Below are 26639 nucleotides of genomic sequence, written 5' to 3'. Positions count from 1 at the left end.
GAATCCAACTGATTTTTGAATGTTTATCTTGTATCCTGCTACTCTGCTGAATCTTTCTATTAGTTCCAGTAGATTTCTCGTGGAGTCTTTAGGGTTTTCTGTTTAAGCTCTTATCCTTTTTATGAAGGAAAACTCAGTATTGATATTCAGTACAGTTTTTAGTTGTTATTGAGTCTAGAAAAATAACCTGTAAGTCCAAGTTTCATGATCATTTTCTGTTTTTATCTCTATTTTAAAGCCATGGTCCCCAGATAAGAACTCCTGTTTTATAATAAGCAGCATGCAAATAAAGGGTAAATAGAACTTAAGGATGGAAAACCATGTAGTTCGAAATAACTTATAGGCAAATCCCATTCTGTTAGTGTGGAATAATGATAATAACAGTAGTTAACCTCTGTGTGTGCTTACTGTACTCCAGACATTGTCCTAAGTGCATTATGTGCATAGCCTTGTTTAATCATTTTATATACATATGTATGATATATTACATTTTTTTTTCCCAGTTGTGCTTTAGGTGAAAGTTTACAGAGGAAATTAGTTTCTCGTTCAAAATTTATACACAAATTGTTTTGTGACATTGGTTGCAATCCCCACAATGTGACAGCACTCTCCCTCTTTCCACCTCGAGTTCCGGTCCATTTGTCCAGTTTTCCTGTCCCTTTTAGCCTTCTTATCTTGCTTATTGGCAAGAGTCGCCTGTTAGGACTTGTGTATTTGATTGAACTAAGAAGCATGTGCCTCACGTGTGTAATTGTTTGTTTTATGGGCTTGTCTAATCTTTGTCTGAAAAGTGGGCTTCAAGAGTAGCTTCAGTTCTGAGTTCACAGGGTGTCAGGGGGCCTCATTTAATCTTCACTACAACCCTTGAGAGGGGTTGTTGTTTACTTCAAATTCCTCATCTGGAAAGTAAGATAAGATACTTGCCCTGATTATTCAATTAGTAAGGGATGGAACCAGTACTTGAATCCAGATCTGTCTGACTCCAGGGCTTATGATACTAACCAGGATTCCATTATAATTTTCAAGAAGTTTTTAGCCTGCATACAGTGGAGTCATTTTTTTTTAAGATGTGATTTTTTTTAATATATAGGTCAAGATTAATGATAATCATCGGAAGAGGTAAAGAAAATGGTGTTTAAAATAGTTGAAATATGTAAAATATAATATAAACACTGGTGAGCCAAGAAATTACTCTTTTCTTGAGAATTTTTCTTTTTTTTCCAAATGGTGGATTTTAGAAAGTGAGCCGCTGAGTTGATTTTGCACAATAATTGCTAGGTGGTCTTCTAAAAGCTGTAGCATTTGAAAAACTATCAACTTTTCTGTTGTGTTGCCAGTAAGTTTTAAAATCATACATAGTCTGAGAGATGGGTAAAAGCTTATCTTTCATTATCCCAATTTTTGATCCCATTTTGCCCTTTAATGTTTAATCTCACAGTTCTGTCCCATTTATATATGGAGTTCAGTGTCTTAGAATATTGTCCCTATGCTTGATCCTTCTAACTTCTGATATTATATTTAGTTTGGAAGTTCAGACAATTCCTGATAATAAACTATTTTAAGCTGGCTTCTCCATTCACATCAGTAGTTAACATTTATCAAGTGCTTCCTCTGTACCAATGTTGTGACTTGGTCTTTGCCTATAATTGAGTCAAACAGAAAAAATTCTCAAAACTAAGCTTCAAGACTGTCATAATCACTGTAGTATAAATAAAAACAAATAGTTTAGAAACATATAGGAGGGAGAAATGAATTCCAGCTGAGGGGATCTGGGCTAAGTTTTCTTTGATTTCAGGTTTTAGTTTACAGTTGATAAAACTGTGTTCTCTTTAGTTCCATATGCTGATTGCTCGCTTATGTTTATGTTCTGAGTCTAATGATCTTTCAGTGCAGTGGTAAAGATTATTATATTTTTGGGGAACAGTAATTTCAAGCAGATTTGTCAATCTGTGAATAAATATATATGTATGTATGTACATATCATGGTTAAAAAGAATTTCAAATAGTATAAAATCAAAAGTAATGGTCTGTCTTGCCATTCTTTCTTTCATGCTACCATCTAGATGCATAGCCTCCATTAACAGTAATAATTTAACTGCATTACCTCTAAAGCCCAGTCTAACTAAGAACAGTTCTTTCTGCACATAAAAACCAAAAAACCCACTGCTGGTGAGTTGATACTGGCTCATAGCGACCCTACAGGACAAAGTAGAACTGCCCCATAGGGTTTCCAAGGCTGTAAATATTTACGGAGGCAGACTGCTACTTCTTTCTCCCGCAGAGCAGCTGGTGGGTTCGGAGCACTGACGTTTCAGTTAGTAGCCAAGTGCTTTAACCAGTGCGCCACCAGGGCTCCATTTCCTGCATATAAAGGCTATTTATTTAGAACTCCCAAATATGATTCATAGGAGCCCTGGTGGCGCAGTGGTTAAGTGCTTGGCTGCTAACCCAAAGTCTGGTGGTTCAAACCCATCAGCTGCTCCAGAGGAGAAAGATGTTGCAGTCTGTTTCCATAAAGATTACAGCCTTAGAAACCCCATTGTGCAGTTCTGCTCTGTCCTATAGGGTTGCTATAAGTTGGAATCAACTTGATCACAATGGATTTTTGTCGTTGTTGTTTCATTTTAATTTGATTCATGCATATAGTACATTTGTTTCATTTGAGATGTCAGTTGCTTTGAGTATACATATAAATTGCTTTATTATGTGCTTTTTTTCTTTAGGATCTCAAACTTCTGAACAGGAACTCTTTCTAGACACCAAGATATTTGAAAAAGGTTTGTAATTGTAAATATAATTTGGGTCTTGGAAATACTGGTATCTGTTAGTAATAGAATACAGAGCAGACTCTCAGAATTCTTGCATTTAACATTGGCAGTGTTAGCTATTTGTAAGGGTCATCAAATGTCTGTAATGTGTGCTAATTTGTAATGAGAACAATACAAGCTACCTCAAATATTTGTTTTAAGAAATGAGTGAGATAATGCTTTAAAGTGCCTAGTAAGACTATGAATCCAGTTTTTATAGGCTGATGAACAAAATTACTTCTCCTTGAGTGCACCTAGGTAATTGTGCAGCAACCATATCTCAGTTCTTGGTGTTCATAAATTTAGAAAGTTTTTTGAGCATGTCAGGGGTCTGTCTTATTTAGAGGCTTGTTTGTTTTGTGTAAATTTCAGACCAAGGAAGTACATATAGTGGTGATCTTGAATCAGAGGCAGTATCTACTCCACATAGCTGGGAGGAAGAGCTGAATCATTATGCCTTAAAGTCAAATGCTGTGCAAGAGGCTGACTCAGAATTGAAGCAGTTCTCAAAAGGGGAAACTGAACAGGATCTGGAAGCAGATTTTCCATCAGGTTTGTGCAACATAGCTTGTCTGTCCAAAGTCCTTTATTTTAGAAGATTGGTACAAATATCAGTTGAGATAATATTAAGTAACTATAATGTGTTAGAGATAATAATCAAGGGCACAAATGGTACCTGCTTTTGAAGGCCTTAATTTGTACATATTATTCTTACAAGTGGGTAATTTGTTTTGGGCTTTTTGTTTGTTTGTTTGTTTTAATTTTTTACCTTTCCTGTAGTAACCATACAAGAGGTTTTCTTTACTGTTAATGAAGTTACCGTTTTAAGTGCTATATCCTTTGTTTCTATTACGTATATAAGTGAAATTCTTCCTTTATCAGAAACAAAATAATATAGTAATAATTACCTGATATTTCACCCTAATCTAAGCTTGAGTTACCTCACATTATACTTTCTGCTGATTATTATAGAATCCTTTGATCCCCTTAATAAAGGACAGGGAATCCAGGCACGTTCCCGAACAAGACGACGGCACAGAGATGGGTTCCCGCAGCCCAGACGAAGAGTAAGCAGTACCTTAATTTTTCTAGAGTTTCCTTTCCTTCATTCTGCCAGGGTTTATTACTTTTTGCTGTTTGCAGAACTCTGTTAACAGCCAGACTCAGAGAATTCCATACGTTATTTTGTAACCTTGTAGTTTTACACTTCTGTTTTTGTTTCTTGAAGGCAAGAACCATGTGTTTATTTTACTTTTCTTTCAGCAGAGGCTTTTTCTTTTGTTTCTATAATTGAGTTTTTAAACATTTTTTAATTTTAAAAGCTTTTTATAATCTTTTTCTAGTCTCTTTTTTCTGTCTCTAAATTTAGCTCCTTTTACATATTATAATGATGAAGTGTTAACTATTTTATATAGTATAGCATAATAGTGACGTTAACATGGATTGTTTTTCATGTTTAAAGGACTGTCCCATACCACTGTTAAAAGAATAGCCTTATTTTTTTAAATCAGCTCTATTGAGGTATAATTACCTTTAAAAATTCATAAGTTTTTAGTATACGATATGATGGACTTTGACAGATGTGTACAGTATGTAACTGCCACTGCAGTCATGATATAGAACACTTCCATTCTCCCAAGGAGTTTCTTTGTGGCCTTTTGCAGTCAGTCTCCAGCTCCAGCTCCAGCTCCAGCTCCTGATAACCACTGACCTTTTGTCTTTTCTAAAATTTCATATAAATGGAACTATATAATACGTAGTATTCTGTGTTTAGCTGCTTAACATTATGTTTTTGAGATTCATCCATGTTATTACGTGTATCAGTAATTCATTCCATATTTTTTCTGAGTAACATTTCATTGTATGTACAAACCACAATTAAACTGTTCAACTGTTGATGGAAATTTGGATTGTTTCCAGTTTTGGACTATTTTGAATAAAGCTGTTGTGAACATTCTCATATAAATCTTTGCATAAACATGTTTTCATTTCTCTTGGGGAAAATATATAGGAGTGGGATTGCTAGGTCTTACAGTATGTATATTTTTAACTTTATAAGAAACTGTCAAACTATTTTCCAAAGTAGATGTACCATTTTGCATTTCCACCAGCAATGTATAAGAGTTCCATCTGCTCCATAACTTTGCTAACATTTGGTATTGTTGGTTTTTAGCTTTAGCCTTTCTGTTGGTGTGTAGTAGTATCTGATTGCGGTTTTAATTTGTGTTTCCCTAATGATTAATGATGTTGAACATCTTTTTATAAGCATATTTGCCACTCGTGTATCTTCTTTGATAAAGTGTCTGTTCAAAACTTTTGTATATTTTTTCATTTTGGGGAGGATAATGGCACAGTGGTTAAGAATTCGGCTGCTGATCAAAAAGGTCAGGTGTTCACATCCACCAGCTGCTCTGTCCTGTAGGGTCACTATGAGTCATAATCAACTACACAGCAACAGGTTTGGTTTTGGGTTTGGTTGTAATCTTATTGAGTTGTAGGTGTTCTTTATTCTGGCTACAACTGTTTAATCAAATATGAGCTAGCAAATACTCTGTACTATTGTATGTTTTTTTCATTGTCTTGATGGTGAACAGAAGATTTTAATTTTGAGGAAGTGCAGTTTATCAATATTATTCTTTTATAGGTCATGCTTTTTAGTATTCCATCTAGAAATTCCATGGTAGCTAAGACTATCTCTTATGTTTTCTTCTAGAAGTTTTATATAAAACTATAAACTTTTATGTTTGTGATCCATTTTGAGGTAATATTTTGTATTATGTTGAGGCAGAGGTCAAGGTTCATTTTTTTTGCATATGGATATCCAGTTTTTTCAGCACTACTCTTGGAAAAGACTGTTCTTTCCTCATTAAATTTCATTGGCATCTTTGTTAAAAGTCAATTGACCATGTACATGTGAATCTATTTCTGAACTCTCCATTTTGTTCCATTGATCTGTACGTCTGTTTTTATGCCAGTACCACACTGTCTTGATTACTGTCACTTTACAGTGAGTCTTAAAATTGGGAGTATAAGTTTTCTTTGTTCTTTTTTTAAATCATCTTACAGGGACGGAAGAAGTCTATAGTGTCTGTGGAGCCCAGAAGTCTTATTCAAGGAGCCTTTCAAGGGTGCTCAGTGTCTGGAATGACACTGAAATACATGTATGGGGTAAATGCCTGGAAGAACTGGGTTCAATGGAAAAATGCCAAGGAAGAGCAGGGGGATCTGAAATGTGGAGGTAAATATACAGCATGAATTTGTGTCTTGTTCCAGGTACAGGGAAATATAGATAAAACAGGGTTATAGATCTATACAAAAGAGATAAATCCTAGGCCAAAAATCCAATAAAACTTCAGTTTGGGTTTTACTTAATTTTCCTATCTTTATTTAAATTTATCATCTATATTTCTCTCCTTGTCAGGAGCTGAACATGCGTCATCTAGCCCATGTTCTGACCGCTTAGGAAATGCTCAAGACCATGCACTCTCTCAAGGATCTTCAGAGCCAGGCTCTAGAGGTAAAACTTGTTTCTCCCCTGTGGTTTGAATTATTTGTAACATCACTGTTAATTTGAATTTGTAAATTGAATGTTTAAAATTATTTAAAATTTGAAGTCTTAAAGTTAGAGAAATTAATATTCTACTTGCGATTTTTTTTCTAACCCCCAGCTAGATACGATTTTACCCATAAATACTTAAATATATCTCCCCATTCAAGTAAGGACATCTATTTCTAACATTCTGTGTTGCCATTATCACACCTCACAAAATGAATAGTCCATTAATATTCACAATCAACTTTCTATAATTGTCTCAGAATATTACTTTTAATTTAGTTGTTTGAACCAGGGCCCAAGGAAGATTCATACACTGCACTTGGTTGATGTGTCTCTTAGGTCTTTTAATCTGTAACTGTGCCTTTCTCACCCACCCCTTTTTTAAAATTTTAAGTTTTCATTGTGGTAAAATATATACAACAAAAAATTTGTCATTATAGTAACCATTTTTAAGTGTATACTTCAGTACTCACCCTTCTTTTTTTTTCCCAAATTATTTACCATTTTACATTCCCATTGTCAGCAGACGAGTGATGAGGCATTCTTTTTTTTTTTTTTCCCCCATTCTGAAATCAGGATCATTTTTAACCATCAGTTATATCTTTTCATTATCCTCTTCCCCAGCCCCAGGTAACCAGTAATAAAGAGCTTGTTATAAAAGTAAAGTTGTATCTTCTGATCATGAGCTTATTATGCAAATATAAGAAATTTTGTTTCATTTTCTAACAGTATGCAAGTAGCTTAAAATGTCTTCTTGCAGCCTATGTAGGTATAACCCATATAGAACCCAGTGTGTGACCTTTTTGTTCATTTGTTCTGAGAAAGCTACCTGGAAAAGCCTTGGTTCTTCTGTAGGAATTTTTCCTAACAATATAACTGACCCTGTTTCTAGGTGTCATTTTGGCTGCCAGGATATTTGGAACCACATAAACAGTTCAAATTTTTTTAAAAATATATAATTTTAGGGCCTGCATTAGTTCTGTTTTTCCCACTGGTTTTAACATCCTGTTCTAAACTTTGTTTTCAATTTATATTTTGCTGTTTTATTTTCTGTGTTTTATGTGAGCTACTTAAGTTCCTTGTGGAATGAGATGGGGCAGGAGTAGATGAGTATGCCCAAGTAACTAGATTTTTTAGCCCCTTTCCAACTACACATTCTCTCTAACACCTGGGTGATCGCATGACTCTTGGCTTCCCCTCAGCCTACACTGCTGGTTTTTGTAACCGTCCTTATTAGATAGTCCCTGCTCTGGGCTGTAGTTGACTAGTTGAGTTCCTACAGATGCAGTTTCTCTGCTCCAGGGTTATATAAATAAACTCCTACTGTGGTAGTTTATCAGGCCCTTAACCTTCCACTTGGAGCCACAGCGCTCTTTGTTTAGAAAAAAAGGGGAGGAGGGAGTGAAAGTGGAGAGAATATTGTATATTAGACTGCAGGGCCAAGATGCAGTAGCCTTAGGGGATGACTAGACACTTCTGTTACTAGTTCATCCAGAAAATATGTACTGAATACCTGTTATGTACCAGGCATGGTGCTAGGTATTGGAGTAAACAAGTCAAACATGGTCCATGACGTCATGAACCATTACTTGCCCTTTTGCAGAGCCATTTCAGAGGAGCCTACTTGCGGGGAACATGAAATGTTGTCTAAATCCAGAAGAGCAATGACTAGAAAAGGTGTTTTAATTCTAAGCCTGTAATGTAGACCAACTTGTTACACTAGTATCTCTACAAATCAAATTGGATAACTCCCCTGCTTAAAATTAATGCAATTCTTCATTGTCTTCAAAATCTTCACCATAATCTGCCCCTACCCTACCTTCTTGCTGTTCTCCTTTATACCTAAATCCCTTGAACCTTTTTACTTTTGTGTCCATCTTAGTTATCTAGTGCTGCTATAACAGAAGTACCACAAGTGGATGGGTTTAAAAAAGAGAAATGTATTCTCTCACAATCTAGGAGGCTAGAAGTCCGAATTCAGGGCACTAGCTCCAGGGGAAGGCTGTCTCTCTCTGTCTGCTCTGAGAGAAGGTCCTTGTCATCAGTCTTCCCCTGGGTCTAGGAGTTTTCCAGTGCAGGGACCTTGGGTTCAAAGGACGTGATCCACTCCTGGCTCTTCTTTCTTGGTGGTATGACGTCCCTCCTTCTCTCTGCTCCCTTCTCTCTTTTATATCTCAAAAGAGATTGACTCAAGATACAACCTAATCTTGTAGATTGTGTTCTACCTTATTAACATAACTGCCTCTAATCCTGCCTTATTAACATCATAGAGAGGTTAGGAATTACAACACATAGGAAAATCACATCAGATCACAAAATGGAAGACAACCACACAATACTGGGAATCATGGCCTAGCCAAGTTGACACAAATTTTTGGGGACACAGTTCAGTCCATAACAGTGGCCTAATGCATACTATATTCCAGCATTTCTGAGGATTTGTGAGGATGTTATATGTTTAATTTAAAGTGTTCTGTATTCAAATAAGGGAGCCCTGATTGCACAGTGGTTAAGTTGTTGGCTGCTGATGAAAGGTTGATGGTTCAAACCTACCAGCCGTTCCGCGGGAGAAAGATTTACAGTCTTGGAAGTTCTGTGGGACGATTCTACTCTGTCCTATATAGTCACTATGAGTTGGAATCGACTTGACAGCAACAGGTTTGGTTTCAGGTTCATATTCAGATAAATCTGAGTTAAAGTTAAATAGCATTCTTTATTGCAGATATTCTCAGAACCTTTAAAATATACCAAAATGCACTGTGAACTCTTTAGAGACGGATATAGCATGTGGCATTTTCCAAATTTACCAGACCTTAGAAACCAAATTTTTTCCAGCTTTCACATAGAACTAGTCTTTTATGGAATATACTTTGGGAAATCTTTTTGTATTCTCAGATTTTGATACTTTACCTAGCCATCTGTTTAATTCTTCTTCACCTTTCAACACCCAGCTTAAATATCACATCTTCCAGAATCTAACCTGACTCTTCCCAGTCTATTAGATGTCCCTCATTTGTTTTCATAGAATTCTTTAAAAAACAAACAAAACCTCTATCATAGTACCTCTTACACCAAATGCACTGCATTGTCTTTATTTCCCTAACTAAAAGCCTTAAGATCAGTATCTGTCTTTAATCCAAGTATCAACTAGTTTACAATACAATGCCTGGGTACAGTTGTACTGAATGTTTATTGTGTTGAATGTATTGAATCAACTAATGTTACTGTGTTTGTTATAAGTTAATGCTTCAGATGTTTTCTACCTTTCCACAGTCCGCTCTGTCAAACTGAAAGAAGATATTTTGTCCTGCACTTTTGCTGAGTTGAGTTTGGGTTTATGCCAGTTTATCCAAGAGGTGCGGAGACCAAATGGTGAAAAATATGATCCAGACAGTATCTTATACTTGTGCCTTGGAATTCAGCAGGTATCAAGTTAAATAATTGTTACAAAATTGATTGCAATTTTAATGATTCGAATAGAACTTGTGAATTAAGCTGAAAAATTATTATGTATATTGGTTATTTGATATACTGCTCTAGTACTTTCTTAATGAGCCATTGACCCTGATTAAAAAGTCTTGATCATATAGCCTTTTGTAAGCTAAATTGAGACTGTTAGTAGAGTAACAGAAATTGAGGATGGTGCATTTTATTGGTAAATGGACAAAAAGTACATACATAACAATTCACAAAAGAAGCAACATGGATGACTGTGTATGTATGTATGTGTACCATATAATCTCATTTAAATTTTTAAAATGCAAATTAACAAAATAAATATACCATTATATCTGTCACATTAGAAGATTTAAAAATTATAACACACATCATTAATAAAAGTTCTGTGAGGGTGGATTCTCCAACATATAGCTGGTGGTAATTAATACATACTTTCGAGAAAGCAGTTTCAGGAAATGTTTCAATAATATTTTTTAAATGTTCATATTATTTTACCAAGTAATTCAGTTTTGGGGTGTCTATTCAAATTGGGCTGTCTGTTCGAAGCTAATATTCTGAAATTCAGAGCACAAAATTGGAAATAACCTCAATGCCCACCAAAGTGTGTTAGTTTAAGTAAATCATAGAGTATTGATAAAATTGAATATTATGTAGCCAAAAAAATTATTTACAAAATGACTTTTAGTAACATGTAAATATACTTATATTAAAGCATTAAATGAACAAAATAAGATTCCAAATTATGTATATCAGTATATGGATACATTAATATCCTTATACTGATACAGATATAATTTGTGTTTATTTTTATAGATACAGATATGTCATGATCTCACCTATGTTAGAAACCAGTCACATAAATACATAATAAAATGAAATTCCACCAGAAATGTTAATAGTAGTTATCCTCTCTGGGTGGTAGAAAGAACTCTGGATGGTGTTCATTTTCTTCTTTTCTGTCTTTGCCAAATTTTCTTCTATTTGTATGAGGAGTGTTAGTTTATTTTAGACATTTGTTTTTAAAGATTTGTTTTTTAATTACAAAAGTAGTAGTATATGAAAGCATATAAAGAAAAATTTATCTCCCTGCATTCCTACTTCTGAAGTAATGTTACAGCATGATAGGTGTCCTGTACTATCCTCTGTGCTTATACAAACACTTATACATGTATATAGATGTTTGTTAATAGTTTTTGTTTTGCTTAGTTTTTAGCAAAATGCCACCCATACCATACACTTTTTTTGCATCTTGCTTTTCTCAATGGGGGTATCACTCCAGGTCAGACTTCTTCCTTTAAAAAAAACAACAGCTGCATATTTGCAGAGTAGGAATATATTGCAGACTCTGAGTGTACCAGTTTATTCAGCCTTTTCCATTTTTGGATATTCAGGGTTTTTTCCCCCCCTTTGGTCCTACAAACAATGCTTCAGTAGTAGACATTTTGTTTACATACCTTATGAACTCGGTGCATATATCTCTAGGCTAAAACATATGTGTATTGTATTAATATTAAAATCCAATATTCATCTGAAATTTATTTTTATACATGATGCAAGAATATCACTGATGAATGATATTTCTGATAGATAGCCAGTTAGGCAAGCAGGATTCATTTTTCCACAGAATTCAGATGACATCTTTGTCATTTAGTAAGTTCCCATTATACTTTGATCCCATTTCTAGACTCTCTAAGACATATATTTTAAAATTAACAAATAAGAGTATTTTTATAGGTTCTTTCAGCAAAAATGTATTGAGGATCTAGTATGTGTCATGCATGCATTGTGCTTAGGTAGAAGTTGTGAAGATTATCGACATGTTTCTGTGTTCTTAGAGTTTGCAATATTATAGATATAAAGAACATTTTCTAATTTTATCAATACAGACGTCAAGAAATTAAGATATCAGCTGGTGATTATTAATATTATCATGATTTGAATGTATTCAAAATATATGTATGTAGTCATTGAAATGATTTCAGTCAAAAACATTTGAGTGCTTTACATGTCAGATAGTCGGTGTGTATAAAATATAAACTGTAATTTGTGAGAAATTATAAGGCTGTGAAGTTTTTTTCTAGTATATTTTTCCTGTTTGTTGGTTACATTAGTCAGTGACTTCATATAACAATACTAGTAAAAAGAAGCCGTAAGTTAAATAATTGTCTAATGAGTGTTATAGGCAGTAAATATTAGTAGCCTTTGATCAATTTTGATAATAAACTTTCCTTACTTAGAAGGAATTTTTAGAACTTATGTTCACATCTCAAACGCGCCTCTTTATTTTTATATTTTCTGATTTTGAAAGTAATTAATTACGAAGACTTTTTTTTAAAAACAGAAGAGTGTAAACAAAGAAACTAAACTGAATTGTAATATCAGCACCCATTAGCTGGGAAGGGGAAAATGGGGAAGGTTGTTTAAACAATTAAAATCATTTATTATTTGTGTTTTTATAACCTGTTCTTTTTACTTAATGATATATCATTGTCAGCTTTATATCATGATTTATAATGCATTGATGTGTCATCATGCGTTTAATCAGTGTCTTAAGATTCTTTTTCCTGTGATAATGTTTTGTTGAATATCTTCATAAACATATCTTTGTAGCGTCCTGTGATACACTATAAAATATTTTAAATTTTGATAAGTCCAATTTGTCTGTTTTTTCTTTTGAGTCATATGTAAGCATGGTGTTATATGCAAGAATACATTGCCAAATCCAGGGTCGTGAAGATTTACCTTTATGTTCTCTTCCAAGAGAATTACAGGTTTAGCCCTTATTTAGTTCATTGATCCATGTTGAGTTACTTTTTGTATATGATGTGAGGTAAGGGTCCAACTTCATTCTTTTGTATGTGAATATACAGTTTTCCCAGCATTATGAGTTGAAGATACTATCTTGTTCTTTCCCAATTAAGTGGTGGCATCATTTCACAAGGCCATTGACCATATAAGTATGGGTTTATTTCTGGGCTCTTAATTCTATTCCATTGATCTCTGTATCTATTCTTATGTTAATACCACCTTGTTTTGATAACTGTATCTGTCCGTAAGTTTTGAAATCAAGGAACTGTGAGTCCGCAAGATTGTTTTGGCTAATTGAAGTTCTTTGCCATTCTACCTGAATTTTAGGATTGGCTTTTCCATTTCTGCAAAAAAGGCTATTGAATTTTGATAGCGATTATATTGAATCTACAGATTGATTTAGGGAACATTGCCGTCTTAACAATATTAAGTCTTCTGATCCATGAACACAAAATGTCTTTTCATTTATTTAGGTCTTTACTTTTTTTCAGAATTTTTTTTTTTTTTTTTTTTTGTAGTTTTCAGTGTATACATCTTGCACTTCCTTGGTTTAACTTATTCCTAAGTATTTTACTCTTTTTGATGCTACTGTAAATGAAGTTGTTAATTTCCTTTTCAGATTGTTCATTGCTGCTGTTGTCGTTAGGTGCTGTCAAGTTGGATCCGACTCATAGCGACCCTATATGTACAACAGAAGGAAACAGTGCCCAGTCCCGCGCCATCCTCACAGTCGTCATTATGCTTGAGACCGTTGTTGCAGCCGCTGTGTCAATCCGTCTTGTTAAGGGTCTTTCTCTTTTTTGCTGACCCTCTGTTTTACCGAGCATGATTCCCCTCTCCAGGGACTAGTCCCTTCTGATAACATGTCCGAAGTATGTGAGATGAAGTCTTGCCATCCTTGCCTCTGAGGAGCATTCTGGTTGTACTTCTTCAAAGACAGATTTGTTCATTCTCCTGGCAGTCCATGATCTCTTCAGTATTCTTCACCAGCACCATGATTCAAAGGCATGACTTCTTTGTCAGTTTTCCTTATTCATTGTCCAGCTTTCCCATGCATATGAAGTGATTGAAAATACATGGCTTGGGTCAAGTGCATCTTAGTCCTCAAAGTGACATCTTTGCTTTTTAATACTTTAAAGAGGTCTTTTGCCAGCAGATTTGCCAAGTGCAGTACGCTGTTCGATTTCTTGACTGCTGCTTCCATGGGCATTAATTATAGATCCAAGTAAAATGAAATCCTTGGTAACTTCAGTCTTTTCTCTGTTTATCATGATGTTGCTTATGGGTCCAGTAGTGAAGATTTTTGTTTTCTTTATGTTGAGGTGTAATCCATACTGAAGACACTAGTCTTTGATCTTCATCAGTAAGTACTTCAAGTCCTCTTCGCTTTCAGCAGCAAAGTTGTCATCTGCATATGAATCTTCCTCCAATCCAGATGCTGCATTCTTCTTCCTATAGTCCAACTTCTTGGGTTATTTGCTCAGCATAAGATGGAATAAGTATAGTGAAAGGATACAACCCTGATGCACACCTTTCTGGGTTTTAAACCACGCAGTATCCCCTTGTTCTGTTCGAAAGACTGCCTCTTGGTCTATGTACGGGTTCCACATGAGCACAATTAAGTTTTCTGGAATTCCCATTCTTCACAATGTTATTCATGATTTGTTTTTATCCACACAGTCGAATGCCTTTGCATAGTCAATAAAACACAGGTAAACATCTTTCTGGAATTCTCTGCTTTCAGCCAGGATCCATCTGACATCAGCAATGATATCCCTCGTTCCATGCCCTCTTCTGAATCCGGCTTGAATTTCTGGCAGTTCCCTGTCATACTACTGCAACCGTTTTTGAATGATCTTCAGCAGAATTTTACTTGCATGTGATATTAATGATATTGTTCGATAATTTCTGTATTTGGTTGAATCACCTTTGGAATAGGCATAAATATGGTTCTTTTGCAGTCAGTTGGCCAGGTAGCTGTCTTCCAGATTTCTTGGCATAGATGAGTGAGCACCTCCAGCACTGCATCTATATGTGGATACATTTCAATTGGTATCCTGTCAATTTTTGGAGCCTTGTTTTTTGTCAGTATCTTCAGTGCAGCTTGGACTTCTTCCTTCAATACCATTGGTTCTTGATCATATGCTCCCTCCTAAAATGGTTGAACATCGACCAGTTCTTTTTGGTACAGTGACTCTGTGTATTCCTTCCCTCTGCTTTTGATGCTTCCTGAGTTGTTCGATATTTTGCCCATAGAATCCTTCAAAATTGCAGCTCAGGGCTTGAATTTTTTCTTCAGTTCTTTCAGCTGGAGAAATGCTGAGTGTGTTCTTCCCTTTTGGTTTTCTGACTCCAGGTCTTTGCATATTTCATGATAATATTTTACTGTCTTCTCGAGCTGTCCTTTGAAATCTTCTGTTTAGCCCTTTTACTTCATCATTTCTTCCATTCGCTTTAGCTACTTTACGTTCAAAAGCAAGTTTGAGAGTCTCTTCTGACATCCATTTTGGTCTTTTCTTTCTTTCCTGTCTTTTCAGTGACGTCTTGGTTTGTTCATGTATGATGTCCTTGATGTCTTCCCACAGATTGTCTGGTCTTTGGTCATTAGTATTCAATGTGTTAAATCTTTTCTTGTGATGGTCTCTAAATTCAGGTGGGATATACTCACGGTTGTGTTTTGGCTCTCATGGAGTTGTTTTAATTTTCTTCAGCGTCAGCTTGAACTTGCATATGAGTGGTTGATGGCCTGTTCCGCAGTCGGCCTTTGGCCTTGTTCTGACTGATGTTATCGAGCTTTTCCATCGTCTCTTTCTACAGATGTAGTCTATTTGATTCCTATGTTTTCTATCCAGTCTGGTGAGGTCCACATGTATAGTTACTGTTTATGTTGGTCATAAAAGGTATTTGCAATGAAGAAGCCATTGGTCTTGCAAAATTCTGTCATTTGATGTCCGGCATCATTTCTGTTACCAAGGCCATGTTTTCCAACTACCAATCCTTCTTCGTTTCCAACTTTTGCATTATAATCACCATTAGTTATCAGTGCATCTTGATTGCATGTTTAATCAATTTCAGACTGCAGAAGTGGGTAAGAGTCTCCAATTTCCTCATCTTTGGCATTAGTGGTTGATGCGTAAATTTGAATAATAGTCGTATTAACTGGTCTTCCTTGTAGGTGTATGAATATCATCCTGTCGCGGTCAGAGTTGTACTTCAGGATAGATCTTGAGATGTGTTTTTTTGACGATGAACACAACGCCATTCTTCAGTTTGTCATTCCCGGCATAGTAGACCATAGGATTGTCTGATGCACAATAACCGGTACCAATCCATTTCAGCTCACTGATGTCTAGGATATCCATCTTTATGCATTCCATTTCACTTTTGATGACTTACAATTTTCCTAGATGCATACTTTGTATATTCCACACTCCTGTTATTAATTATTAATGGATGTTTGCAGCTGTTCTCATTTAGAGTCATGCCATATCAGCAATTGAATATCCTGAAAGCTTAACTCCATCCACGTCATTAAGGTCGACTCTACTTTGTGGAGACACCTCTTCCCCAATCTTATTTTGAGTGCCTTCCAACCTGAGAGGCTCATCTTCTGGCACTATATCAGAGAATGTTCTGCTGCTATTCATAAGGTTTTCACTGGCCACTTTTTTCAGAAGAAGACCACTGGGTCCTTCTTCCTAGTCTGTCTTAGTCTAGAAGCTCCTCTGAATCCTGTCCACCATGGGTGACCCTGTTGATATTTGAAATACCAGTAGCGTAGCTTCAGCATCACAGCAACACTCAGGCCACCACAGTACAACAAACTGACAGATGAATAGTGGTGTTCATTGCTAGTGTGTAGAAATATAAGTGATTTTTCATGTTGATCTTATATCCTGCAAGTTTGCTTAAGTAATTTACTAGCTCTGATAGATTTTTTATGAAGTTTTTAGAATTCTTCTAAATCATGTAATTTGCAAATAGAAGTAGTTTTACTTTTTTTCCTATTTGGATATGTTTTATTTCTTTTTCTTGCCTGATTGCTTTGGCTAGAATTTTCAGTGCAGTGTTGAATAGAAGTGGCAAGAGTGGGCATCCTTGTCTTGTTCCTAATCTAAGGGAGAAATTATATTCATTAATTTATTTTAAAATATGTGTTTTATATGTATTTATATGTACCTAACGTGCCTAAGTGTATAAAATTCATTCTTATGTATTTATAAAGGAATTTTTTTAAAGGTTGAAATATCCCTGAATATTAATCATAGTTGCCTTTTTATGATGAGTTTGAGTGTGTCTTTCTTCATTTTTCTGTATTTTTAAACTTTTTCCATAATGAAGATAATGATATTTTAAATTGAGAAAATACTTCATTAAAAGAAGAAAAAGAATACTTTTCAACAACAAAACTGTAATCTGGCAATAGGATCATAAATTGCCTTTGAAGTGGCCTCATAGAAGTGCACATTGAAGTGGTTTTTAATTTTTATTAGCTAGAATAAATGTAAATGGAAATAAAATAATTTCCCAAATTACATGTTAATGAGAAAAGCTGGAAAACAAGATAGACATGGATTAATAAACTTAAAACACCAAATCTTAAAAACACCAAAAGATCTTTAGTATGTAATTATTTGCTGCTTAGTATTGTTCTGTAATTGCTCATCTAAATTGATTATATGTGATCTGCATCTTCAAACAGTTTTTTAACTGTACCAAAGCTGTTTCTTGTTTCATATCCTATGATATGGTTATAATTAGCATATTTTAAAATCTTATAATTAGACTTAAACTTTTTGAGGGCTAAGGTGGGGGAACATGGAGTGGGCAGAAATTTGGGGCAGAAAGTTGAGGGCTGTGATTAGAAGGCTTCAAATAAATTTTTAATTTGGATTTCTTCCAGTCACCTGACACTAGCTAACTATTGGGAAATGATCTCGTAACTAAACTAAAAAACAAGTAAATATCCTTTGAGAGCAAATCTTCAGGTACACAGTGTGAATCAGGAAAAATTAATTTGGGAAATAGGCATTAGAATCAATATTTAGTGTATCAGTTTCATAAACTTAAAGGGTACTTATTTATTATAATTACTTTGTACCATCCATGTTTTTAAAAGGAGAATAAAAAACTACCTTGTAAGCTCAGTGGTCAAGATAATGTCAGTTAATGTGAAAGGGATCCTTTAACTTGAATCCTGGTATTTTAACGTGTCCTTAAAATACTTAGAAGATTAACATGGTTCATAAAACTGTAAGGGAAAAAATTAAGCATGAGCGTTAGTCTTTAAAATAAAAAAATAAACTTGTGTTTTCTTTGTATCAACATGTATATGTATTTTTTCTCTTATAGTACCTGTTTGAAAATGGTAGAATAGATAACATTTTTACTGAGCCCTATTCCAGATTTATGATTGAACTTACCAAACTCTTGAAAATATGGGAACCTACAATACTTCCTAATGGTAGGATGATTGTTTTTTATTTTGATTGTTTTCAGTGATACACTTTGTTAATTGCTTAAGTTTGTTATTATCTTTTTATGAATTATTTTCTATTTCTGACCTAATTAATAATATATCTGGACTTTTGAGGATAAAGTCTTTGATTTACTATTGATTTTGGTGATTTATTGATACTAAATGCTGAAAATAAAAAAATTTGAGGTTACATTTACTTTTTAGAAACCTTTTTTGATCTGGTTGTGTCAGTAAAGCTGCACACTGGAGCAGTACCTGCCACATATTCTGCTCTTAGACTCTGCCTGCTGGCAGATCTACACAGCCAACTGATTGTTAAGAGAGTTAAGTTCTCATCCTAGAATTGCCTTTGACCATATACTGTCAAACAGGTCCCCTAATCAATCCTGGTCTCAGACTGCTCAGCTGTGAAGGGAGAGGCTGAGTGTGACATTCAGGAACATATGCCCCTTTCTGTTGGACAGCAGAGCACCTTTGAAGCATTCTGAGCCACACAGAGTGGCTTGATGCTTTAAGCATGCAGAGAGGGGACTATAGGGACATAGATAATGTCATGTTTGTGGATAGTCTCCCAAAAATGGAATAAAGAAGCAGTGACAGAGGGTTGAGAGAACGTTGGGAAAGACCTACATTTAAAGGGGCTTCATGAGGAAGGTGCAGTTAAAGGTACTTCTGTAAAGCTTAGCTTTTTAAGAAAAATCCAGATAAAATCATCAGGAGATAATCACTTGTAAATAATATAAATTTAAAAAATACAGCAGGGGAGAAGAATATATCTGCCTTCTAAGACTGAATGACTTAACAGTAAGCTTAATGATCTCAACCAGGAGCTGGCAAAATGGTTGTTACATTTTTAAATGGTTAGAAAAAGAAAGAATAATAATATTGTATGACATGAAAATTACATGAAATTGAAATTTCAGTATCCATAAATAAAGTTTTATTGGTACATAGTCACATCCATTTGTTTATATATTGTCTATGGCTCCTTTCATTCTACAGCAGCAAAGTTGTACGGAGTCTATATGGCCCTCAGAGTCTAAATATTTACTCTCTGACCCTTTACAGAAAAAGTTTGCCAGCCCCTGATCTAAAATAGCAGTTGATTGAAACTGTTTTTAGGGAAATGATCACAGTGTCTACTTGAGTAGAATCATCTGCCCTTTTCTTTGTGGTTCCTTTTCTGTTTATCTGCATAAGAAAGAGGAGGAAAAGAGAGGAAGCATCATTCTTTCTCTTCACATCTTTCAGTCATAGAATTTGAGAAATTAGTCTTGTTTAGCAGGAGCTAAGTACTGTGTGCCCACCCCCCCACCCCAGGTTACATGTTCTCTCGCATTGAAGAAGAGCATTTGTGGGAGTGCAAACAACTGGGTGCCTACTCACCAATCGTCCTCCTGAACACCCTCCTTTTCTTCAATACCAAATACTTTCAACTAAAGAATGTTAGTGAGCACTTGAAGCTTTCCTTTGCCCATGTGATGAGACGGACCAGAACTCTGAAGTACAGCACCAAGATGACCTATCTGAGGTTCTTCCCGCCTCTACAAAAGCACGAGTCGGAACCAGGTGTGGTGGTGTTTCTAAAATTTCTATTTGTCAACAGAGGGGTAATCATACATTTTAGACACGGAAGAGTTTAGCTTTATTTTAGCATTTAATTGTTTGTTTTTTCTGTTGTCAGGGCTAGGTTAAAGACTTGCCTCAAAATGAAAGGAATTACTTCAAAATATTTTGTTGGCTTTTAAATTAGACATTCTTAGTTAATTGGTCTAGATTAGAACCCAAATAGTCTGCATTTTAAAACTTCCCAGAGGATTTGAATATACAGCCAGGGTTGAGAATCACAGATTTAGAGGCACCAGATAGGTCAGTTGCCAGTTGAAGGAAGCCTGCTTAGCTTTTAAATCTCTTGTTTCTGAATCTTCTTTTGACCAGCACCTCTTTTTATTTATTTTTTACTTAATAAATCCTATCTTTATTTGTCTTTGGGGGTTGGAAACATTATATATAAACATCTGCAAGTGAACATTTGAGAATAATAGCATCAGTAAATTACACACTGCAACGTTGGATGTAGTGCAAAAACAGAAGGTTGTAAGTGCATAACTCCAATACGTCATATAAGCTGGGGACTACCTGAAATAATGATTAATATCACCAAACTAACCCACTTGGCTACACACCCTTGAGGCCCTAAGAGAATTATTATTACAGTCTTCTAAATAACTCTTCGTTTTCTTGTCCACTATAGTAGCAGCCAAGAATGCTTTAGCTACATCATAAAGCAAATGTCTCAAACCAGCAGCCTGCGGACAGAATCTGACCAGCACCTGTTTTTAGTTAACATTAATTATCAAATTCTGAAGGAACTTAAAAGCTGACGTAGATATACTGCTTAGAATAACATCAGTAGTGACAGTTTTATTAGAAAATTTATCATCTTATATTTGAAAAACAGCCTATTAAGTAATAGTTTAACGTTTAAGGAATTCATATTGGTAATATGTTGTTGTGTGCCGTTGAGTCGATTTGGACTCATAATGACCCTCTATGACGGAGGAGTTTCCAGAGCGGTAATCTTTATGGGAGCAGATTGCCAGGTCTTTTCTCCCACAGAGCTGCTGGTGGGTTCAAACTGCAGACATTTCAGATAGCAGCCATGTGCTTAACTACTGTGCCACCAGGGTTTCTATTGGTAGTACAGAAACGTGTTGCCATGGAGTCCATTCTGACTCATAGCAACCCCATAGGACAGAGTAGAACTGCCCCAGAGGGTTTCCAAGGAGCGGCTGGTGGATACTGGCAGTATAGAACTAGGAATTAAATTTTGACCAAAACTGTAAGTTCTAAAATTCTCTAAATCCAGTTGTTACTTTTTTGGGGTAAGAGTGAAATGTGTTTTTTGAGTGTGAGAATTAAAAATTACTGAAACTAAAATCTGTAAAAAATAATTGTGATGTTTTACTTTGTGTAACCTTTTTTCTCAGTTGCTCCTTTAGTTTAAAGAACACTAGATTATCATGCTGTTTCTCCTAATATCTATGTCTGTTTCCATAGTGTCATTTGTTAAAAGCCTAAATGTGCAGAGAAACACCAGAAATTAATATAACAGAATATATTTATTGTGAGTAGATATGATTAGAATCTGGCAGCATAAACTCAAAGGTATTGGGAAGGCCCTCCAAAGAGGGGATAGTGAAAGCAGATTATGTAATCGGCACTGGGGCAGGATAGTCTCCTGAGGATCATTGTAAATTCCTTCCATGTTGGTTTCTCAGAGCACATGGAGGGCTTCAGGGTCAGTAAGTTGTAAAAAGGAAGTCATTAAGGACATGCCATATATCCTAAAACACAGCTTCTAGTCAGTACCTGGAGTTCCTGTGTCTTGAAACTGGCTACACATAGATAATTCTCCAAAAGAGCCCAATGCCTAAGGCAAAATGGTCTCAGCTAAGCTGCTTACTAGGCTGTTGTTTCACCTGAAAGTGACTCTAGGAAAACCAGTTCCTTAAAGGCTCAGGGTTCAAAAGGACATCTAAGGGTAAATGGCCTGGATGGATCACCCCAACTCCATGGACCCAAGAATCTGGATTCCAGGACAATTAAAACAGTTTCTCACATTCCTATATAGCCCACTTTGTGCTCTTAATTGATATTAATTGGGCCAGGGAGAAGCAGTTTTCTGATTAAGTCCTTTACAAGATAGGTAATATAAATTCAGCTTGTTTTCTGAATGAATAATTAGCAAAGTCTTTGCATTTAGGTAGCTGCTAAATAAAAGACTAGAATGAATTTTGTTACTAATGGAGGAAGCTAGGGGAAGTTCTGTGTCACCTGTTAAGAACAGAAGAAACCCTTTTTCCTTTGGTTCTCAGCTCGATCACTGTGCTCTGGAAGATTGAATGGAAAAGTGGGAAAGAAACAGCATGCCTTCCATGCCTTCCCCGGCTCCTTTATGATAACCCTTGATCTCTACAAAATTCTGGTCGTGAAAAAGGATTTGCTCTTTTCTTATCAAATGTCTTTTCCCAACAAAGATACCATTTTTCATAATATGACAAATAAAAGAAGTTTGAACAAATGCCCGTAGCCACTGGTGCCCCACAGTAGAAATATTTTCCAGTAGAAAGGTGGCTTCCATCTTGATCTCTACTATAGAAGAAGAGACAATAGAGCCTTCTTTTCTGCTTTATCTTGCTGTGCCTAATAAAGTCTATTAACAGAGTCAGCCTCAGAATTTAGACATATTCTCCAGCACCCTGCTTTTTGCCAGTGGTGCCCCTACTTTGGTGAGCAGGGTACATAAATTTCATAGGACAGGGACTTTTTTTTTATTCACTGCTGTAAACTCAGCACATAGAATAATGTGAGGCACCCATAGGTGCTCAATAAATATTTGTTGACTGAGTGAGTAAATGAGAGAGAGGAGGGAGAGAATGACATTAAAGTTCAGACTGTGATGCAAAGCTCATTGAGTATCTTGAAACTTGAAGAAAAGACTTTTCTAATATACTCCTTTCATTATTATGTCTTGTTTCAAGATAAACTAACTGTTGGCAAGAGGAAACGAAATGAGGATGACGAGGTGCCAGTTGGTGTGGAGATGGCAGAGAATACTGACAATCCACTAAGATGCCCAGTCAGGCTTTATGAGTTTTACCTGTCAAAATGGTAGGTAATCTTCCTCTGAACTAGACAAAGCCCATTTCAAAAAGTAGTTAACATGTTTTGGATTTCAGATGCTTGAACAGCAGAAATGTAGACAGCTTTTGACTTTAGACAAGAATTTACCTCTAATTTTATTATTTTCCCATTCTTGTCTGCCTGGATTCTTGAACAAGAACCAGATTGCCTCATCTTGATGATTTTTTTCTGAAAATCTTTTCAAAAGCTAGAATTACTGCCATTATTTGATCTTTTCAACTATTGCTCAAGCTTTACTTGATATCTTTATTATTATTTCAAAAAGAAATTTAGAGGAGAGGTTATAATGCTAAACCTGTAGACAAGCAATTTATTTTTAAGGAATTGAAAACTTTTTGAGTGATCCGTTTCTTACAGAAACCTAATGATTTTAGAGTTTTAAGGTTCACACTAAAGCATTTTTTTCCCAAAGGAATTATAATAATGACCAGGTTTGCCCTTTGACAATATGTATTCAATGCCCTTGGGATAATATGGACACTGAGGATATGTGGTTCTCAAACCAGTGTCACGTTTGTTGAGTTTTTCATTACTCCTCATGATTTTTTTAAGTATTAAAGTTTGTGAAGGATTTTACACTGAATCCACCAGCCACTCCCTGGAAACCCTGTGGGGCAGTTCTACTCTGTCCTATAGGGTCACTGTGAGTGGGAATTGACTCAGCGGCATCTCGTTTGGTTTTGGTTTTTATATTAACATTATGCTCACTTCCAATCCAGTGTGTTTTCTTGAGTGTTTGAGAAAAGATACAGAGTTACAGATTATTCCTGGGGAGAAAACGCCTATAAACCTATTTATTCCTGTGTGTGTGTTGCTTATCTATTAAATAGTCATAATGGGGAATAGTTGAGAGCCATTATGTTAAAGAATAGTTACATATTTCACATACTCTCTGATCCCCAATTTTCTTTTTTCTTTTTCTCCTGTGGGTAGTTCTGAAAGTGTGAAGCAGAGGAGTGATGTGTTTTACCTTCAACCTGAGCGCTCCTGTGTCCCGAATAGCCCCATGTGGTATTCCACATTCCCGATAGACCCTGGGACCCTGGACACCATGTTAACACGTATTCTCATGGTAAGGGAGGTACATGAAGAACTTGCCAAAGCCAAATCTGAAGACTCTGATGTTGAATTATCAGATTAAAATGGAATTGAGGTTCCTTATTTTCATACACATTGGTATGCACCAAACTGTGAATGCATCCAGCCATTGGAAAATGATGTATAAGCCCAAGTCCTCTTGACTTGATCATACGATAATGGAAGACAGACGACTCGTGAACCACAGTGTGGATGTACAAATGAAAATTGAAGGAAAGAATATGAACTGAGAAATTCTGTTCTTTGGCAGTGATAGAGTTCTAGACATCTTCAGAATGACTAACCAATTTCTGAGTGGTGCATAATCTTATTTTGTTTGGGAATAACAAATTGTGGAATATTTTTAAGGAAACTTGTTGTATAAAACTCTACCATAGTAACCTTAGACCTTAGAGAGGTAGCTTTGGAGTAAAGCCTTGGCTGCAGTAGACTACTTGGGCAAGCCCTCCCTAAAAGTCAGGGGAGAAATCAGTACAGAGCTAAGAGTGACATCAGATGAGAACTGTGGGACCCAGACTTGAAGACCCAATAAAAATACTCAACTTTTCTTAAAAGATAGTGAAGTGGTCTTGATTTTGATTTTCACTGCCAGCCCAGTTATGTGAAGGATAGAAGCCTCTGGTGCTTTTGTCACAGGCCCCTCACATCAGGGAAAAAGGCCTTCACTGCTGTGAACACATTAATGTGTCCCTTTCACTTTTTGGGTCTAGCCTTCTTGCTGTCAGTCCGGATATGGGTAAATTAAGGTAAAGGGGATGAAACTTGGCAAATTAATTATGTACACAGAAAATCTTTGGAGCTCATTAGACCCAACGTGTTTTGAGATGTTTGTAGAAAACCCACTAAAATGCCCATTTCTTTGGGTATCAGCCTTTATTGCTGTTGTCTCATAGCATGAGCTGTGGTACACAGAAATGGGGTTTCTCCTTTTGTTTTCCTTTTTTCCCCAATGGCAGCTTTTCTCCCATTACCTTACCTTCCTTTTTCCCAAATAATTCCTCTTATTGTCTTTTGCGCCAGTGTCTGGAGGCCCTTGTCATTTCAAACAGAATAGTCTGTCTCCTTACTCTGGCGAACCTGTGGGTGATTCCACAAAGACACAGTATTACTTAACTATCAGAATTACGGTAGAAAAGGTCCTAGTATGTTCCTGTATGAAGCATTTTGAAGATGACATTGTTGCCCTAACAAACTTGAAAATATAGGGATTCTAGGGTTGGGATGCAAAGACATTGACTGTCTTGCATATCCACAAGCAGGTCGTCTTCTAGCATTGTTCCAAACTCTAGCTGTTTTAGTAGTTCTCTGAGCATTGCAGGTCCTAGGTGTGTTTGGCAGATCAATCCACCTCCCTCATCTCCAGTCTCAGTTTCTTCCCCATAGAATTTTGAATCAAAGCTTTTATGATGCTGGCCAATCACAGAACTTCTTTAGCCGATGTTAATTTGACCCCATGATAGAAGTAAATAAGTCCAAAAAACCTGTTAGAAATTTTAACCTTGAAAGACTTGTCAATATATCCCATTTTTCAGGTGGGGGTGGCAGGTGTATTTTTTTTAAACAAAGAACTGAGTCATTAACTACAATAAAAATTAAAATGTAGGCCTTTTGGCATTGTGTACTTGATGGTTCTGTCCTCCTGCTTGTACCAAATTTCATTTTTGTTACCAAGAACTGTGTAAAAGAAGTAAACCTGCCCCAATTCTGTATGATTCCTTCCATCTGTGTTTGTCATTTCTGACTGGAAAACTTGCTTAGTTCCAGACCTTGTTTGATATGGAGGAAAAAACAATTCAGTTGTCTGGTAAATCTGCCAATAAACTATCCAGAAGCATCAGGTGTAATAGTCCCCACCATACGAATTTTATGGTTTGTATAAACACTAACATTTTCCCCCCTGTAGTTGTATGAAAAGCAAATATTGTTAGTGTAGTAGATAAATTGTTACAAAATACCAGAAAGAAGAAAAAAATCTGTATCTTTTAACTGAGAACAACCAAATACTCAGATAAGTGACTGTATCAGGATTTCAGTTGCATGCTAGTCCAGAGAGTTGCCCAGAACCCTAAATTAATTCATAAAAGAAAATATTAATGATTGGTCATTCCTCATAAGTGTAGCAGTTGATAATGTGTGTCAGATTATTTGCTTTTTTACTTTATTAAAATTGTGTAAAATTACATTTTTTTTCCTCAGGGGAGAAAAAAAAATCAAAAAAGAAACATCTAAATCATCCTTTCTGTTCTTTTTTGTTTTTTTAACTACTTTTGGGGTTTTCCCTTTGCAGAAACCACAGAAATGTTCCCCTAGAATAAAATAGTATATTTGTATTTGATGGGTGAGTTATTCCTTTTCTTTGTCTTGAATTTTAAATACTTTTTCTGTTTGACCCTATTGATATGACCCAACAGACAGTAAAATTACAAAGAAAGAGCAGTTTTCAAAAAATAATTTGGCTTTTACTCTAGTTAAATTTAGTAAATATTGTTTCATTACAAAGTCTTGGCAGTTGCTTCCTTTTTTCCATCAAAAGGTTTGTTCCCATATTTAGTTTATTAACTGTATTTAAAGCCCTAAAAGGTATCACAGATGTCTTTAGTTTCAGGCAGTTTTTTTTTGAGATTTACAAAGCTTGCATCAGTTCAACTTTAACCATTTTGAAATTGTGAGCTTGAATGAAGAATCTGCCCATTTTTAAGAATAAATATATATTTAAATTGGGAGT

The 26639-nt window shown here is 35.6% G+C and overlaps 1 protein-coding gene across 3 annotated transcripts in view; it reads left to right on the top strand.

The window, feature by feature from the left end:
* ZMYM4 (zinc finger MYM-type containing 4) overlaps window positions 1-26249 on the top strand; it is a 204311-nt gene extending 178062 nt beyond the window's left edge. For 2 of the 3 annotated variants that reach the window (XM_023727249.1, XM_023727250.1), the window contains 10 exons: window positions 2724-2777; window positions 3180-3359; window positions 3780-3874; window positions 5874-6045; window positions 6229-6324; window positions 9637-9788; window positions 17983-18094; window positions 19430-19678; window positions 22654-22783; window positions 23750-26241. In XM_023727249.1, coding sequence (XP_023583017.1) covers window positions 2724-2777; window positions 3180-3359; window positions 3780-3874; window positions 5874-6045; window positions 6229-6324; window positions 9637-9788; window positions 17983-18094; window positions 19430-19678; window positions 22654-22783; window positions 23750-23957 — 1448 coding nt within the window. In that variant the 3' untranslated portion in view covers window positions 23958-26241. Of the gene's footprint in view, window positions 1-2723; window positions 2778-3179; window positions 3360-3779; window positions 3875-5873; window positions 6046-6228; window positions 6325-9636; window positions 9789-17982; window positions 18095-19429; window positions 19679-22653; window positions 22784-23749 lie in introns of all 3 variants that reach the window. The other variant, XM_004371958.2, reaches the window with a different exon arrangement.
* The last annotated feature ends 390 nt before the right edge of the window (window positions 26250-26639 follow it).

This window comes from Trichechus manatus, unplaced genomic scaffold, assembly GCF_000243295.1.
Source record: "Trichechus manatus latirostris isolate Lorelei unplaced genomic scaffold, TriManLat1.0 scaffold00015, whole genome shotgun sequence".
In the NCBI taxonomy this organism is placed as follows: domain Eukaryota; kingdom Metazoa; phylum Chordata; class Mammalia; order Sirenia; family Trichechidae; genus Trichechus; species Trichechus manatus.
This window is presented reverse-complemented; position numbering and strand designations above follow the sequence as displayed.